The sequence below is a fragment of the Thermobia domestica genome, chromosome 9, assembly GCF_964235325.1.
Source record: "Thermobia domestica chromosome 9, izTheDome1.hap1.1, whole genome shotgun sequence".
Lineage (NCBI taxonomy): Eukaryota > Metazoa > Arthropoda > Insecta > Zygentoma > Lepismatidae > Thermobia > Thermobia domestica.
In genome coordinates this window covers 19,692,833-19,711,469 of record NC_137462.1, presented here as the reverse complement: position 1 = coordinate 19,711,469, position 18,637 = coordinate 19,692,833, and the positions used below count along the sequence as shown (strand labels likewise).

At 38.1% G+C, this 18,637-nt stretch overlaps 1 protein-coding gene across 2 annotated transcripts in view; it reads left to right on the top strand.

Moving 5' to 3' along the window:
• Positions 1-16,295, top strand: part of LOC145694448 (DNA oxidative demethylase ALKBH2-like) — an 859,325-nt gene extending 843,030 nt beyond the window's left edge. For both annotated transcript variants that reach the window (XM_081770692.1, XM_081770693.1), the window contains exon 7: positions 16,015-16,295. In XM_081770692.1, the coding sequence (XP_081626818.1) occupies positions 16,015-16,193 (179 nt within the window). In that variant the 3' untranslated portion in view covers positions 16,194-16,295. The remainder of the gene's footprint in view (positions 1-16,014) is intronic.
• Positions 16,296-18,637: the final 2,342 nt, after the last annotated feature.

Below are 18,637 nucleotides of genomic sequence, written 5' to 3'. Positions count from 1 at the left end.
GATCTGTCCAACGACGTGGTTAAAACAGAAAGAAAATGATCTCTCCACCGACATAGTTGAAACAGAAAGAAAATGATCTCTCCACCGACATAGTTCAAACAGAAAGAAAATGATCTCTCCAACGACGTGGTTCAAACAGAAAGAAAATGATCTCTCCAACGACGTGGTTCAAACAGAAAGAAAATGATCTCTCCACCGACGTGGTTCAAACAGAAAGAAAATGATCTCTCCAACGACGTGGTTCAAACAGAAAGAAAATGATCTCTCCACCGACGTGGTTCAAACAGAAAGAAAATGATCTCTCCACCGACGTGGTTCAAACAGAAAGAAAATGATCTCTCCACCGACGTGGTTCAAACAGAAAGAAAATGATCTCTCCACCGACGTGGTTCAAACAGAAAGAAAATGATCTCTCCAACGACGTGGTTCAAACAGAAAGAAAATGATCTCTCCACCGACGTGGTTCAAACAGAAAGAAAATGATCTCTCCACCGACGTGGTTCAAACAGAAAGAAAATGATCTCTCCAACGACGTAGTTGAAACAGAAAGAAAATGATCTCTCCAACGACGTGGTTCAAACAGAAAGAAAATGATCTCTCCAACGACGTGGTTGAAACAGAAAGAAAATGATCTCTCCACCGACGTGGTTGAAACAGAAAGAAATTATCTCTCCACCGACATAGTTGAAACAGAAAGAAAATGATCTCTCCAACGACGTGGTTCAAACAGAAAGAAAATGATCTCTCCAACGACGTGGTTGAAACAGAAAGAAATTATCTCTCCACCGACGTAGTTGAAACAGAAAGAAAATGATCTCTCCAACGACGTGGTTCAAACAGAAAGAAAATGATCTCTCCAACGACGTGGTTCAAACAGAAAGAAAATGATCTCTTCACCGACGTGGTTCAAACAGAAAGAAAATGATCTCTCCAACGACGTGGTTCAAACAGAAAGAAAATGATCTCTCCAACGACGTGGTTGAAACAGAAAGAAATTATCTCTCCACCGACGTAGTTGAAACAGAAAGAAAATGATCTCTCCAACGACGTGGTTCAAACAGAAAGAAAATGATCTCTCCAACGACGTGGTTGAAACAGAAAGAAATTATCTCTCCACCGACGTAGTTGAAACAGAAAGAAAATGATCTCTCCAACGACGTGGTTGAAACAGAAAGAAAATGATCTCTCCACCGACGTGGTTCAAACAGAAAGAAAATGATCTCTCCAACGACGTGGTTCAAACAGAAAGAAAATGATCTCTCCAACGACGTGGTTCAAACAGAAAGAAAATGATCTCTCCAACGACGTGGTTCAAACAGAAAGAAAATGATCTCTCCAACGACGTGGTTGAAACAGAAAGAAATTATCTCTCCACCGACGTAGTTGAAACAGAAAGAAAATGATCTCTCCAACGACGTGGTTGAAACAGAAAGAAAATGATCTCTCCACCGACATAGTTGAAACAGAAAGAAAATGATCCCTCCACCGACGTAGTTGAAACAGAAAGAAAATGATCTCTCCAACGACGTGGTTCAAACAGAAAGAAAATGATCTCTCCAACGACGTGGTTGAAACAGAAAGAAATTATCTCTCCACCGACGTAGTTGAAACAGAAAGAAAATGATCTCTCCAACGACGTGGTTGAAACAGAAAGAAAATGATCTCTCCACCGACATAGTTGAAACAGAAAGAAAATGATCCCTCCACCGACGTAGTTGAAACAGAAAGAAAATGATCTCTCCACCGACGTGGTTGAAACAGACAAGTAAGCTAAGATTGTTGGGAAGGAGGCTGCATTACAGGCATCGAGAACATCCATAATTTCGACAGTTTATTTGGCTCATCATGCCATGTTGCACACCACACATTACACTCAACCTTGAGGACGGATTCTAAAGTAAAATCAGTTTAATAGTTCTTAATTTTTGCGAAATTATTTTAGATTTTCTTCCTCAGCATGTCTTGGAATAAGTATTTCTAGAGAATATAAAACTTCCTTGTTGTCACAAAACCTTCTTTAAGGCAGCAAATTAAAGCTTGGTACAGCAAATTAAAGAACTGCTCTTCCGAAATACTCTTCCGAGAAATTGCTTGGTGGATTTAATTTTATCGTTTGTTTATTCGTGACACAAAGGGAATGAATTTCACTCTCAGGGACTTCTTTTTTTCTGGCTGAGAGCAAGTTTTGAAAATATCACGAAGTTGTAGCTCAACATTCTCTCACCCTTTTCTCCACTCTCTTCATAATACCTTCGGCATGTTGAAAAGCAGATACCAGATCATGGGTTGGGCTTTGAAGGTGCTAGATAATAGAAAAGTGAAAATAAAGATAAGTTCGCAGGTTTTATGGGTATTACATTCCATTCTACTATCGTAATACTAAATCTGAGAGTAGATTTGATTAGGATTATTATTTTGTATTCTATTTCTCTGTGGCCACGTTCCTGAAAATCACTTACGAAGAGAACATATGTGTTGTTGATAGTTTTTTTTTTCTTATCTTTTGGCGCGACTCTAAGCAAAAGACGTGTTTATTTCTCAACAGCGACGACCGAATTTTGCTGTACGAACTGTGACTTTGTTGAATTGAATGAACATTAGTCGGCAACTGGTAACGTCCATTGAAATGGATGAAATCGTTAGTTCGTCGTGGATAATTTGGTGTTAATCACTGGTAATAGAGTAGGTAAAAACACATTTTTCAGACGTGTCATGCTAAATAGCACAAAACTCCATATCCTCTATTACCATTTGCTATTCGTGCCGTACTCTTTTAATAATAATAATAATAATAATAATAATAATAATAATAATAATAATAATAATAATAATAATAATAATAATAATAATAATAATAATAATAATCTTAAATTTCTGCCTCCATGCAAACTAAAAATGCTGTATGTTAATGTTAAACATGACATGGTCCAGCAAGTTTCTTCTTTTAAATTGCATTTTTTTCCCCGTTGAAATCGACTGTAATTCTGGGATTAAAAAAGGCATGTTTGCTGTGGTGCCATCTGCTGAAAGAAAAAGCAACTATCGTCCCTGCGGTACTCAAGTGGTTTATACAGTAATCGTTAGATGTCACTAGCGTGCTTGCTTCCTTCATGATGGCAAGATAGAAAAAGCAGCTATCGTCCCTGCAGTACTCAAGTGGTTTATACAGAAACCGTTAGATGTCACTAGCGTGCGTGCTTCCTTCATGACCCCAATTAGTATTACCCACGAGACAAGAAGTACATTCTAAAATTTGAGACATGAGAAACATGACATTTCGATATGAGACGAGAAATTTCATGAGTTTCGTGGATAACGCTACATGTACGAGTACCTGTAAGAGATTTCGTCAATATCTTAGTATTTCTTATATACTCCGAAAATTTGCCTTGCATTGTGCTGTGAGCAGTAGCGTACCCAGGAATTTATTTCGGGGGGTCCAAACTAAATATGAAGGTATTTTGTTAAAATTCCTAAAATTGCCCCTAAAATTAGGCTAAATTTTAAAAAAGTCGAAATTTCGGGGGGGGTCCGGACCCTCAGGTCCCCCCCCTTGCGTACGTCCCTGGCTGTGAGCGAAATTTATGTTCGTTTGGTTGAGTTGATTTTGAGTTTAGCGTCCCTTTCAACAACGAGGCAATATGAGACATGGAATCGAAACCACATGAACTCCCGCCGGGAATCAAACCCGGGTCTCCCACGCCAAAGGCACGTACGCTAACCACCTAGCCACGAATAAGGATGCGCACGAGACGAGTCGAGACAGGATTTTCCTGACAAAATTCGAGTCGAGACACGGCTCTTCCAATACAGAAATATACATTTTTCGAGTCGAGACATCACTTTTACGGCACATTTTCGAGTCGAGACAGCCACAAATCTTGTCTCGTGCGCATCATCCCTAGCCACGAATGAGCTCTTACGTTCGTTTGGGTATGAACTTGATTAAGGAACCGGGGTGATGCGTATATTTTTTAATTAATTCTAACTATTTAACAGTTATTTCTATGTAACATTTGAATTTCCTGTTACTAATTATAAGTCCAGAAGTCTAGCAAGACTACTACAACTACATAGATTTGCAGAATGAAACGAGACGAGACTACCAAGCTTTGTTTTTCGTCTCATCTAGTCTATTCGGCAACCTAATCTCAAAGAAAACATCAATTCCCTCCTGAAAATACAGTATCGCTTTAAAGGTCCTTAGTGGCTGCGGCTTGACTCAACGGATGGAAAAAAGGCCATCGCCGGCACTTATAATCATGGTTGAAACGTGCTTTTATTACGGATGATATACTTCTACTTTTTTTTCTCCCTTTGTTCTTCCAATTGTTTAACTCGACAGACCTAAAATTTCAATTAAGCATGTAGCGTCACACAGTGGCGGATCCAGGGGGGCCGATCGCCCCCCCCCAGAAAAGGAAACTTTTATTTTATTTTATATATAAATAAAACCCATCCCAGAGTTGGAGCTTTTAAAAGTAGCTCTAAGTAGCAGTATTACAAATCCCCCCCATAAGCCCGTCCTGGATCCGCCCCTGGCGTCACAAATACCTCTGGTGTGAACTCTAGCCAAGGAACGACATAATATTGTCTATCGAGAACAGTCACGAAGTTCTCCCCCCCCCAAATACACACCTCTTCGCAGGCACGTAGCCAAGGGAGGTCCGGACCCCCCTTCCTTCGATATCAGAAATGAAGAGAAGAAAATTAAGGCATGATGAAACAAAAAAAGTATCAGCGTTAGAAATAGAAAGCTACAGCAAGCGTTTGGTTACTCTTTCTTATGAGGAGCTTTGTGTGGAAGAAACGGCGAAGGGGGAGGGGGGTCACGTTAAAAATTGATATTTTAACGGAGTTATTATTGTGAACGAGTATTCCGAATTCCATCTATCGATTCTCACGATCGATAAAGCGGTTCTGTCAGATAGACTCTCAGGTAGAATTTAAGAAATGTTCACAATCACTGATAATATGAACCTGGCAACATAGGTTCCAGTTACACTTTAAAGACATTTTCAATTTCGCGGAATTCTCAGAATTTCTGCTACTAATGAGGGAAATTTCAAGCTTTCGAAAACATAGTGCCCTTCTGTAATAGTGTGGACATTTTTTTGTCATAATGTTTCGTCATCGCTTCCCTGCAGTATCCAACATGTTATTTCAGAAACAGTTGTCTATTGCTCCTTTAACCTGTCATTTGGAACAAACAGTACTTTGTAGTTAACGGAATAGTAAAAGCAAAAAGTTATGTGGAGAGTAAATTCTGTTATCATTTGATTCAACAGAGAAGGAAACGCAAGTATTGTAAAATATTTTATAAGACACAATTGGATATTTTCTTTTCATAATAGTGGTTATGTACTTTTTATAGTAGTTGGAGGTCATAATGGAAGGAAAATTGTTATATTTGAATGAACAGAGGAAGGAACATAGATATTGTAAAATCTTTTTCAATACTTTTTTACATTCTGTTACTCGAGATTTCTTCATAGTTTATTATTAAAATACTACTAACATATCCTCATATATTAGTGCTAACAAACTAATATATGTTGCCAGTAAAATAGTTTAGAATGGTCGAATCCCTAGTATGATAACCACAGTATTTCATGTCACGGACCCTCCCCACATCACGAAATCCTGACTACATTCCTGCCTTTCCGTAAGCTTGCGAATACTATCACAAATTAGTGCTTAGTTTGTGCTAAACGGCGGGACAAACATCTTGGCATTTGAAGGCGGCGCCCCAAGTTCCCTTTAAATGCTGCTAGCAAATGAGAGGCCAGCCGTATTGCCATGTTTATTTTGTACACATCCCACGTATATCCCCTGTCACCTGATCGCGCTGTAGTTTGTCTGCTTAGCCATAGCTACATCCCTTTACCACTTGGCAACGTCCCGCCAGAGCTTGCGTTTTATTCGTTTAGCTGAAATGCCAAGATGTTTGTCACAGGCTTTAGTTTATGACGTGAAATTTGCCAATTGTGCTCCATTAACAACAAAGAAATTCAACAACAAAAGTGGAGGGCGTAACTAGTCCCACTAGTCTCCCACTAACATTAGATTCAAACCTATGCCAATATTTAGTGGTCAATTTGTCCGAAGTTATTCCCCCCCCCCTCACCAACTCGGATTCAATTTAAACCTATGCCAATAAACTATTTAATGCTGAGTTTCTCCCCCCCCCCCCCTCAGAACGCGACCTTTCAGTTTCGGCACCTGAAAGTTTAAGCGAAACAGGGCTATCATCATTACAATCTTCTTCTGCTTTATTTATTTCATCATTCATTTATTTTTGTTTGAAGGACAAGCACGAGGGAGGGAGTTTTGGGGGCGAAACCACATCACAAACACAAAATTGAAAATAAATAAAAAATAAAATGAAATAAAAGAAATAGAAAATCAACAAATACTAGCTATATACTTGTAACTTACCTACCTAACTAATGTTGTATTCTAAAGCTAACTAACTATACCTATTCTATTTTATTTTCTTGACCCAGGGGCGGATCCAGGACGGACTTCTGGGGGAGCGGTAGGTTGTAATACTGCTACTTAGAACTACTTTTAAGAGCTCCAAACACTGGGATATATATAATAAGAACGTTTCCTCTTCTGGGGGGCGATCGCCCCCCTGGATCCGCCACTGTCTCGACCGTTAGGCTTTACTCCAGTCTTCCATTGTTTCCATCATTCTTTGGTTTTGTGTGTCATACTTATCCTTCCAAGTTTTCATTGTATCATCATCTCTACATTCAGGTTACCTTTAGATTCAGGTTTCACCTGCCGTGTGGACTTTGTGGTGGACAAACACCGTGCTCGTAGGTTTTCTCGGGGTTCTCCCGTTTCCTCCCACTTTCCTTATTCCACCATTTCATTCATTTTTCATAATCACCGTCTCCTTTAGCCTAACCGGCATAACCGTGGGACGTAAAACTCAAAGATTTCATTTAATTTTTTCAGGTTTCACCTGTATGATATGGCTTTTCACCTGTTTGGTGTTTTGATCCTCTCATTCATAGAATTTACCACATTCTCCTAATCAAGCACTATGCCTCTACATACTTACTTAAACACTACTAGACAGTTTTACAACAGTGACATTTAACATAAGCGCTTTCACACTCCTGTGTGTGAATACACATCCTACAACGTAATACAAAAAACACTACACTTTTACACATTTCACTGTTTCAAAAGTCGTGTAAACTTTAATGTTCCTTATTGATCTCATGCTAAAAGCAAATACTTAATGTTCCTTATTGATCCCATGCTAAAAAGCAAATACTTAATGTTCCTTATTGACCCCATGCTAAAACCAAATACTTAATGTTCCTTAGTTGATTTTATGCTTCTTATTTGTACTGCATGTTTTAGAATTTGTGCTATAGTAAGAAAGAGTAAAATGATAGGTTTAGGATTTAGATTTCTGGGCTTTCGGCATCTAAGGTCATTTAGCCCTTCAGGTTTTGAGGGATGACGTCCCTCGGCGAGCACACAATCCGGGGAAAGGGAAGGTAGAAAGGATTGGGGAAGGAAGGAAGCGGCCTGGGACCTATAAGTTAGGTACCACCCCGGCATTTGCCTGGTGTGAATGAGGAAAACCTAGGAAAACCTCATTCAGGAGGGCTGGCCTGAAAAAGCTTGTTACACTTTTTCGACCGAGTGCCCCCACCGACAAGGAGTAAAATGAGTAACAATGGTTTGAAGGGGGTGTAAAGTCAGCTCCCCACACCAACTCAATTGGATTGAAACCTATAGTAATATTTAGTGCTTGATTTGCGCTACATATGCAAGAATTTGTGCTATACCGAGAAGGGAGAAAATGAGTAACAATGGAAGGGAGTGTGAAGTTAGGCCTCACCTACCAACTCGAAATCGATTTAAAGCTATATCAGTATTCAGTTCTCGATTTGTGCCGATTTATACCGCATGTTTTAGAATTACAAGTGCTAATTTGTGGCGTAGAAATTAGCATTTGTGATCAATAGGGATGCGCACAAGACAAGATTTGTGTCTGTCTCGTCTCGAAAATGTGCTGTAAAAGTGATGTCTCGACTCGAAAGATGTATATTTCTCTATAGGAAGAGCCGTGTCTCGACTCGAATTTTGTCAGGAAAATTTCGTGTAGAATCGTCTCGTGCTCATCCCGAGTGATCAACTAGTTAATTAGTTACACGGCATTAATTAAAAGAGAAGCGGGGAGAACTAAATATTAATCCCCAGACCTTCTGGACTAGAATTAAGAAAATCGCTCATTACCATGTAATTTTCTTTTGATACTTCTGTTAGTGCAGCATAATCAGAATTTATGCTGAAACCATTAACACGTTTTTCAAGCCATTCCTTCAAAGTGGAAGGGGAAAGAATGAGATTTCAACAATCTGATCGACTACAATTTTTGTATGTTACAAAGGCCCTTTAATCGTAAATGTACCGTAAGACAGGGTTACTTTGCACATCAGGGGTAATTTTGCACAAAATATGAAAAGAGATTTACAGCCCACTGTCGGTAAAACCATGAACTGTAAAGAAAAAGTTTCAACTGCCACCGTAAGATAGAACATCTAACTGTATTTTGGCTGTAATGTTGACATCAATTCCAATTACCCGGAGGGTTTGTTGTTGTACAGGTATGGGAAGCAGTCACTGTAAAGGCCGACAAAATTTGAAGGATATCGCCTACAAGAATTTCCGTCAAAGTTAAGTCAGTTTCGTAGAATACTACTGTGTATAATAGGACTTTGAAGCAATAGTTGAAATTGTAGTGTGAATCGTTTTAAAGTCATTTTAAAAACATAAAACTGGGAGAAAGCGGTTTCAGTCTCTAATCGGGGTTACTTTGTGCCGGTCCAAAGTAACCCCTTAGATAGGAAATTACTACTGCTGGTACGTCCAGCCTTCTAATTTTAGGTATTTTTTTTTTATTTAGGTAATGACGGAATGGATTTTTTGTTGGAAAATAAATTACGAAAGTGGCGGATCCAGTGAAATAGTTTGAGAGGGGCTTCATCACTCAGAAAAGCTGTTTATATATATATATATATATATATATATATATATATATATATATATATATATATATATATATATATATATATATATATATCATTAACCTTTTTTTGGAGGGCGGCTTGAAACTTATTCGCATATTCTTGAACGCATTGGGATGATATTCTTGGACATAAAGAGCAACCAAGGCAAATGAGTTCACGATATTTTTTTTTCTGTTCTTGAGTTGGCATTTATGTGAGACATACGCTAAACTATCAGAATGTGGTTCTTGTGCCGGTACCAGAAAATACATAATTTTCTTTACAAATGTCGATATTTCATACGTGTAAGTACTGTACCAGCACTATCATCCCAATATCAATATTTGTAGACTGCATGCATTTTTATGTAGGAAATGAAATGTATAAATACTAAAGGGAAACAATGCACAGAAACATTATGGTCGTATGTTGAACATACTCTTTTATATATGGTGCAAAGTATCCTCACCATGGGCGCCCAAAGGTGGGGGTAGGATGGGACCCGGGCCCCCCTTAACTCACGAAAATGTATACGTAATTTAGCAAACCACGTATATTAAATACCAGAAATATCAGTCTTAATATAGGAATCATGGAAATGGGCCCCCCTCTAGAAAATTTTCTTCCGGCGCCCCTGATCCTAACCTATCCTCACCACTGAATGTTTACTAATGCACTTGAACTAATGTTTTCCTTATATATCTAGCTGGTGTAAATTAGAAAGTAAATTGGCAGCTGGAAATGAGAATTAAAAAGAAAACATTTCAAAAAAAAAAAAAAAAAAACGAGTTCTTCAAAAGAAAAGAAATGCTATTTTTAAAATATCTATTGAATAATCCGTTTTTTTTTATCTATGGCTCCTGAACTTGAGGCAATATTTGCCAGGCGTGTTTTGCGGGAAACTAAAGAATTTTCAGTCAGGATGACTTCACACTAGGATCTTGTGAATCTCTCATGTGAATCTGTATTGTGAAGACATTAAATACTTCTGAACTGCTCAAAAGATCGTAATACTAAAATGGCAGCCATACTAGAGTCAAAGAAGCTGCAGTTTTAATCTTGGCGATAAATTGAAAAAAAGAAAAAAGAAGAAGATGATATAGAACAATGTGGATTCATCCTATAAATTGATCAAGACTGGAAGAATGTTCATTTTACATTCTGTTTCCTAAACTGAGAGATGAAAGAAAATTTTTCAGTTACTTCAGATGTCTATATCTTCGTTTGACGAACTGTATAATAATATAAAGTGTGCATTTCATCAGGGTAATACCAAAATAAGAAAATTTTCAACATCAAATATATGCACACTTTTCTCCATTCCAACTGAGTTTACGCTCACGTGTAAAGGGCTCTCATGAGACTGTGTGTTATATTCTTTCCCGCCAGCAGCTCGCTCGAGACATCTAGTGGCGGAGTGATCTTCATTGCAGCTCAAAGTCGCGAAACGAATGTGTGAAGGCGTGCATTTAAAACAATATAAAGTTACCAGCTGCAGCTCACGCGAGCGGCTCACAGGATCCTAGAGTGAAGACTACCTGACTGTAATGGGGATTTTTTCTCCTGTTGTACAGAATTACCCACCTATTTGTTACTCTACAAAATTGTCTACTTCCTTCTTACTAGAAATCGAAATATAAACGAGTGTTAATGGTGCAAAATGCGTCCTACGAAAGGCGAATGGGGCTTCAGGGATTCACTTGTGCGACATTAAAAAAACAAAGTGCAATGACTGACAATCAGGCCCGTATTCACGGGGGTCTACCTCCCCCCCTAAAATTTTACACGGTAAGCTTGCAAATGAACTACCTAGATATAATGTGGTTGGATCGCCCCCCCCCCTACATTTTTGGGCTTGCTACAGGCCTGCTGACGATTATGTACCGAGCCTAAGGGAGGTGGCGATGACGAGATGGATAATTGTGGTATGATGCAAGTAGGAGGAAACGGGAGAAACCCGTGAAAATCCACACACACGGTGTTTGTCCACCACAAAGCCCTTGGCGGGAGCTGGGATCGAACCAAAAACCCTAGCCAGAATTGAGCCACTGCGACCCTACAAGGGAACTTCATAGTCTCGTAGACACAATAGAACATGAATGCTTAAATGGTATTTTAAGTAGGAATACCGCTTTAAATCTGGTTACAAAATTTAATAAAATCTATAAAACCCAATTTTACTACTCCAAAAGCACACTGTGCTGTTTCTTCTTAGAAATAAATAAATTTTTAAAATCCTGATTTATAGGGCATAGACGTAAATACATATATTAGGGCCTACTACTATACTAAGCTATTTTGCCAACTGTATATACATGTAGACTACTCTAATGTGCTGTATTTGCCAATAATGGGCAACAAAAGTACTACATATTCTAACTCGTCATAGAGCTGTGTGACGAATGGAATTATTGACTTCTAGCCACATTTAAATTTTTACTTTTTTCTTGCCTGTCTGGATTAAACGAAGTCCGAATTACCGAGGTTTAATATATATTATAAAAATAATTTGTTCGAAATCCTCCATTTACTTAAAATTTTAAATATAGTAATGTTACATTACTTATTTCATTTTTATAGGTGTGACGTAAGATTTTAAATTAGACACAGTTACACAGAAAGACAAAATTTCGCCAACGAACTCAGCCAAGAGTTACATTTAGACCGGTTTATTACAAAGTGTTGGAGCAGTTTTTATGAATTTTCTATAACTATAATGTTTGACATATTATCATGAAATTTTACAATAATGTAGAAAAACTCAAGTTTTATTTATTTTGAATTACATTACAAGTGTTTCGATGTCTTCCTGTAAGCCACTGATTTTTAGTATATCAAGTATTTAATCAAGTTCCTTCCACACTTGATGTAACACGTTCCTATTCATCTCTGGAAAAGCATTCTTGATGTGACCTCGCAGTTTTGTAAGGTCTGCTAGTCGAGGAAGAACAAAGATGGAATCTTCCACACACACACAGGCACAAAATGCAGAGCATTAAGTCGGGTGAGCATGGATACCAGAACAGGAATTCCTCATTATCATTTTCACTAAAAGCCCACCCGTTAATTTTTCCTTATAGAGGCATCCTTTAGTTATAAACTGGGTTTGTTACGACGAACGGAGTTGCTACTCAATGCATCTTTCTTGAAATTTATTCTAAAGCAGTGTTGGGAAGTAACGTAACGCAAGTAACGCGTTACTTGTAACGCGATACTTTTTAAGTAACGTTTCCTAGTAACGCGTTACATTTTCTCCAAAGTAACTGTAACGGCAACGCGTTACAAATTTTTAAGTAACGTACCTAGTTTGCGTTACTTTATTCGCGTTACATTTCGGATGAGTAACTATAATACCTGTATATGTATATTTTTTTTCGGAAACAAATATTTCCTGTAAGTGAATTTCTCAGAATGAAACAATCGAGCATGAACTACCTATGTCAGTGACCGACAGTCACAGACACACAGAGAAACAGATAAGTTCGTAGTGCCACTTGCTGTTTTTTGAAGATGAGGACAGCCTTAGGGAAATCACGTGTACTGATTGCAAGCACCTGGAAGATTTTGTTGTAGATTTTGACAGCTCCAAATTAATACATTCAGTGAGTGAACTAGGAGTGAAATGATACCGGTAGTCTATTTTACTTTGATTGGTGTTGTTTTTATAAAGATGGATAACGAAAATATTTTACCGTTCGAACATTTGAAAGAATACTTTTTTCTTAAGAGCTGAGGATGATGGTGGACAAAATTTAAAAGTAAAGTGCCTGAAGTGTCCCGGCAGAAAATATTTATCAACAACTAGGGTGCCTTAATTAACGATTTACAATAAGGGGTTAATATGAATAAACTGTGTTCTCATGGGCAGGCCTACTTTATTACTAGAAAATAGTTTGCTGATGGTATGTAATATTGGAGTTCTTTCAGATCAGTTTGCTTATCCTACAGTCCAGTTGATTGAAGAGTAGTGTAATGTTTTTCTATATTCTTTATTTTTAATTTTACATAACAACATTGTTATTATTATATAGTTAGTTTAGCAGAAATATTAATAAGCAACCATTTTTTCTAACGCATAGGGATGAGCACGGGTCAAGCTAAAACTCGACTCGACTCGAATTCAAGTCGAGTTTCGAGTCAAGTCAAGGGCAATACCCTCGAGTCGAGTTCCGAGCCGATTCAGTTTTTTGCGTCGAGTTTTGAGGCCAGTCGAGTTTGATAAATGGCTCGTTCGTTTTAAGTCGTCTTGAAATCATGGCCTGATTACACTGGAAAACGAAAGCCATGAGAAATGGAAGCTAAACAGTAATATGGAATACTTTTTGTATTGCTCACGAGAGGGAACACTGCTCGCATCTCGTCTCGTCTTGATAGCGAGACCACAAGAGATTTTTTATAACAAGCTCAGCTCGGCTCGGCTCAACTGAGAAGATGACTCGAGCCGGCTCACTTGGGGTGAACCATCGGCTCGAGCTGGCTTGGTAGTGATGAGCCATCTGCGCGGTTCGGCTCAACTGAGCCGAGGGCTGTAGCCGAGTCGGTTGGGTGAGCTGTTGGCTCGGCTCACTTCTCGGTTCGGGTCGATAGTGAATGAGCTGTGAGCCGAGCTGCTCGAGTCCTTGACAATTCTAAACCCGGGCCGAGCAGTTTTGAAGATATTGGCCAGTGACCTATAACTTTTAACATTGTTTGGCTCGAGCCTGAATACTCAACCTAGACCCTCAACCCAAATTCAGAAGTTCGTGAACAATGTCCTTGACTCCTAGACTTCACGACTACCGAGGATGGCAATCAACTAGTTTTTTAGTATACAAATACAAACCGGCTCTCTTTCATTTTTATATACAGTGTTGTTATAATTAATAATAATAATAATATAAGTTGTAGTAGTAGTAGTGTCTTTGATAATAATTATACTATGTAATATACTTGAAGAATGTACTCGAAACTACACACCGGATTTGGCTCGAGTCGACTCGAAACTCGACCTCAATTCGAGTTGAGATCGAGGAAATTTTCCGAGTCGAGCTCAAAGATGTCTGTTTCTAGTCGAATCGAGTGTCAAAGAAAACTCGCTCGAACTTACTCGTGTCTATCCCTACGAGTAACGCAGTATGACATTTTATCAATGTTACATTATATAAAAATGTTCATATATCAAGTAAATATTTGTCCTTGCATTTACATAAAGCGATTCAGAACGTGCAATAATAATAATAATAATAATAATAATAATAATAATAATAATAATAATAATAATAATAATAATAATAATAATAGCGGTAGTAATAGTAGTACGGAGAATTGAAGTCATAATTTTTTTCACATTTTTAAAGTTTCGGACCTAAAAGTAACGCGTTACTTTCAAAGTAAAGTAACAGTTACTTTTTTGGGGCAAGTAACGCGTTACATTTTAAGAGAAAGTAAAGTAACTTGTAACGCGCTACATTTTTACAAGTAACTTACCCAACACTGTTCTAAAGTGTTGTTGCACTATTCTCCCGATTGATATGCATGAAATCCGGCACAGCAGACGAATTTTCAGTGAATATGTCGCATATTTAGTCACTGATTAGTGCTGCGCTCTCCTGGCAGAAATGCGAAACGTGCCTGCAAGAGACGAAAACATTTTGAGTTTCTTTACATTATTGTAAAGTTTCGTGGTAATATTGAAATGCAACTACAGCAAATGCATGAAACAGGTCCAATCCTCTTGTATATACACAAACTGGTTTATTACAGTGGTAGCACTAATCAGTGGCTAAACATAGCGACATTCACTGAGAATGCGTCTGCTGTGCCGGATTTCATACATATCAATCGGCCAGAACAGTACAACACTTTAGAATAAATTTTAAGAAAGATGCACTGAGTGGTAACTTAATTCGCAGTGGCAAATTCAGTTTATTATTGTTGTTGTAAATATAACATATATACAGGGTGTTTTAAAACAACATCGACAACGTTTGGGAGGTAACAACTGACACCAAGATAAGATAAAAAGTATAGACCAATCTGGGTGCACAAATGTTTCCTTTCAGAGTTATAGCGAAAAAATGAACTTTAAAGACCCATAACTTCAAAACTATGGTACTTACCGTAGTCGGAGCAAGACTTCACTTATGAACTAGTATGTACCCTATCCAAATATCCAGTTTTAGAATCCTACGGTTCTTCCGCAATAATTTTTATAGAGGTAGTTTGTAAGTACTTCAAATTAAATACCCATACCAGAACTACCTCTATAAAAATTGTTGCGTGAGTTCCTTAGGATTCTGAAATATGTATTTTTGGATAGCGCACATATTAGTTCCTAAGTGAAGCCTTGACCCGATTACGGTAGGTCCCATCATTTTTTAGCTATGGACCTTTAAAATTCATTTCTTCGTATTTTTCGGTAGCCTATAGCTCCGAAAGGAGGCATTTATGCACCCAGGTTCGTCTATACTTTTCGTCTTATCACCTCCCAAACGTCGGTGTTGTTTAGAAACCCTTTATATATACAGTGTATATATGTATATACAGGGCCGGATCCAGGATTTTCTGAGGGGGTGCACCACCTGGAAATGCTAAGTGTCTGCTCTCGGTCCTTCAACCTTCAGAAAATTGACGGAAACTATTGATTTTGCATAACTCACTGCTAGCTTTTCGCTTTAGGTAGTGTATATTTACAACGAAGGGCGGGTGCACGTGCATCTTTGCACCCCCCTAAATCCGCCCCTGTATATATATTGTTATTATATTATTGTTGTAAAGCAGTAATTACTACTAGAATTGAAGGATTCGGAAGAAGCAAGATGTGATCCGATTCACGAGAACTCTAATATTAGGATCACGAAATGCCCTTCGACATTTCTTCTGCATTATTGAGTGTAAATATTCTGGAGGCGATTACCAATAACTCAAGGATCACAAAATCTTATGTACCGTATTGTCCGCTTATTAATTCTTACACTTATTCTTTTCTCTTTGACAGTGAAACTGGTGTTGGAGCATGGCAGTCTTCTGATGATGAATCCGCCAACTAATGAAGTCTGGAACCATTGTTTGCCGCCCAAGAAAAATTGTAATAGCGTCAGGGTGAATTTAACATTTCGTCGAATACTTGCATCCACGACATCCGCGGGAACAAAATTGAAAGGCAAACGACGTTGAAAATAACTTATATTTCGTTTCTAATCAAAACATGTTGAAAATACCTATTTGTTGTTCATTTAATACATACAGATTTTCTTGTAGCGAAAATTGTCAATAAAATAAATACTTTCATATAAAGATTTCTAAATTGATTGACGTACACTCATGTCCAAAATTATTGTCGCGTGTCTATAAAATATGTTGTTTCAGGAATATAATTTGATAACGAATTCGCCCGGTATTTCTTATAATGTTAGTATCTGTATAATCGGCAAAGACATATTTGTGGCAAATTTCGTGTCAAAAGAGCAGTAAATAAGAATAAAACGAAAATAAAATTTTCTTGTCCACTTAGCAACATTTTATTTTACTCATTATAATTTTCGTATTTATAATTCTTTTCCTATGAAATTTACCACAAATATACATTCCCGATTAAACACATAGTATCAGTATTAAAAGTACCCTGCAAAATCATTATCAAATTATATTCTTACAAGAAGTTATAGATATGCGACAATAATTTTGGACATGAGTGTACATCGTTGAGGAAACATCAAATGCACTGTATCAGTTCAGATTCCACTTTAAACTGCAAATCTTGTCCTTTTTATAGCCTCTCTGCTGACAGGAAACAAATCAATCAGTCAGTCAGGAAGATAACAATACGCTATGATCTCTCTCCAAACAGTAAATAATCACTACGTGAGTTCGCGATAACACTGCGCTTAGCATGGTACTACACAGCTGCCGGGTTAGTTCGTTAGTCAGTAGTCGGGTTTTGCGTGTATGAGTAAGCGCCAACATTTATCAGTGTTTGACAATGGTTATGTCGTAGAGTCCCAAAGAGTTGGTCTCAATCAAACAAATGGCTGAACGAGTGATGTGTTCGAGAACAGCTGTTGTGAAAGTATAGGACGCGAGTGACGAACCATCGGAAAAACTGCAGAGAACGATGCAGGATTGATTGTCGGGGTAAGCGTAGCACAGGGGCTTGCTACAGTTTACTGTTCAATATAACTGTTGTCACCATATCCCTTATAACCATGTACTTGCACGTCCATCAGTCACTTCTGGTAGATCTCATCCATACTTACGAAGGGCAACAATTTGTCTGGTGCAACGAACATGGTAGTTGCACGAGGGAAGACGACAAGGTCTGATGACGATCAATCGAAATTTACACAATTCACTACAAGTGCACGTACGTGTTTGGCAGAAACCCCATTTCTTCACTCTAGCCCTAATCCATGATGCCGAGAGTAAAGGATGGTAGCAGCAAATGTATGTTGTGGGACATGTTTACATGGCAAGAACTGGATCTTATGGGCATTGTTGACGAATATGTATGACTGATGTCCGCTTTAATGATTTTGCATGTTTTTGTCCTACCATTGTATTTTACTAGCTATCATCCACATTCTGGTCTGAGGAACACAGTTAAATTCCCAGTATCTTCCATGCCTCCAACCTCATATCCATTAAGCATATACAAATGGCACATCCAGTCTGTCGAGACAACCCCACATTCACCTCGGCATTCAAGATCGTATTGCTAACAACTTGATTGGTCAAAGCAGCGTTCGACTATCCATATCTCATTACACCTCTGTAACGTAGGATTACTGTTGTGCGGAAATTGGAAGGAGGACCTGCAGATTGTTAGGCAGATACTGTTTCAGTAATCGTCGTATCTTAACATGCCTACGTATTTTCAAACTCTCAGTAGGCATGTTATTAGCAAGCGTATTTAAATGAGTCAAACCTCGTTACAATTCTCAGTGCAGACCGCATAGTTGGAACCCCATGACACATTTTAGTTTTCGTCTTATGTGGCCTTGATTCTGAAGTAAAACTTCAAGGCTAATCAATACAACAAACGAAACATAACTATAGGCTTTAGGTCTCATATAACCTCTATTCCAAAGTAAGCGTAAAAGCCTAATCTATACAATAATGAAAAATATAACTGTAGGCTTTAGGTTTCATATAAGCTCGATTCTAAAGTAAGCCTTAAAGTAATTAACACTAAACTAACCAACTCTATGGCCTATACAATCCGGAGGTTCAATGCCGCGTTCACAAAAGCTCTCCATTAATTTCTATCCTTAGCCAACTGGATCCAGTTTCTACTTTATATTTCTATTTCTGCGAGATCCATCTCAATATTATCCTCCCATCTCCGCCTAGATCTTCCTAATGGCCATTTTCCGATTGGATTTCCAGTCAAAAGTTTGAAAGCGTTCCTAATCTCTTCCATTCTGGCTACATGACCTGCCAACCTAAGTTTCATGGCTTATTGGCCTAACAATGTTTGGTAAACTGTATAAATTATGCAGTTCCTCGTGATAAAGTTTCCGCCATTATCCATTTCCATCCATCTTTGGTCTGAATATTTGTCTCAGCATTTTATCCTCAACTACTTTGCCTGCGCTCTTTCCTCAGAGTAAGGGACTGTTTTT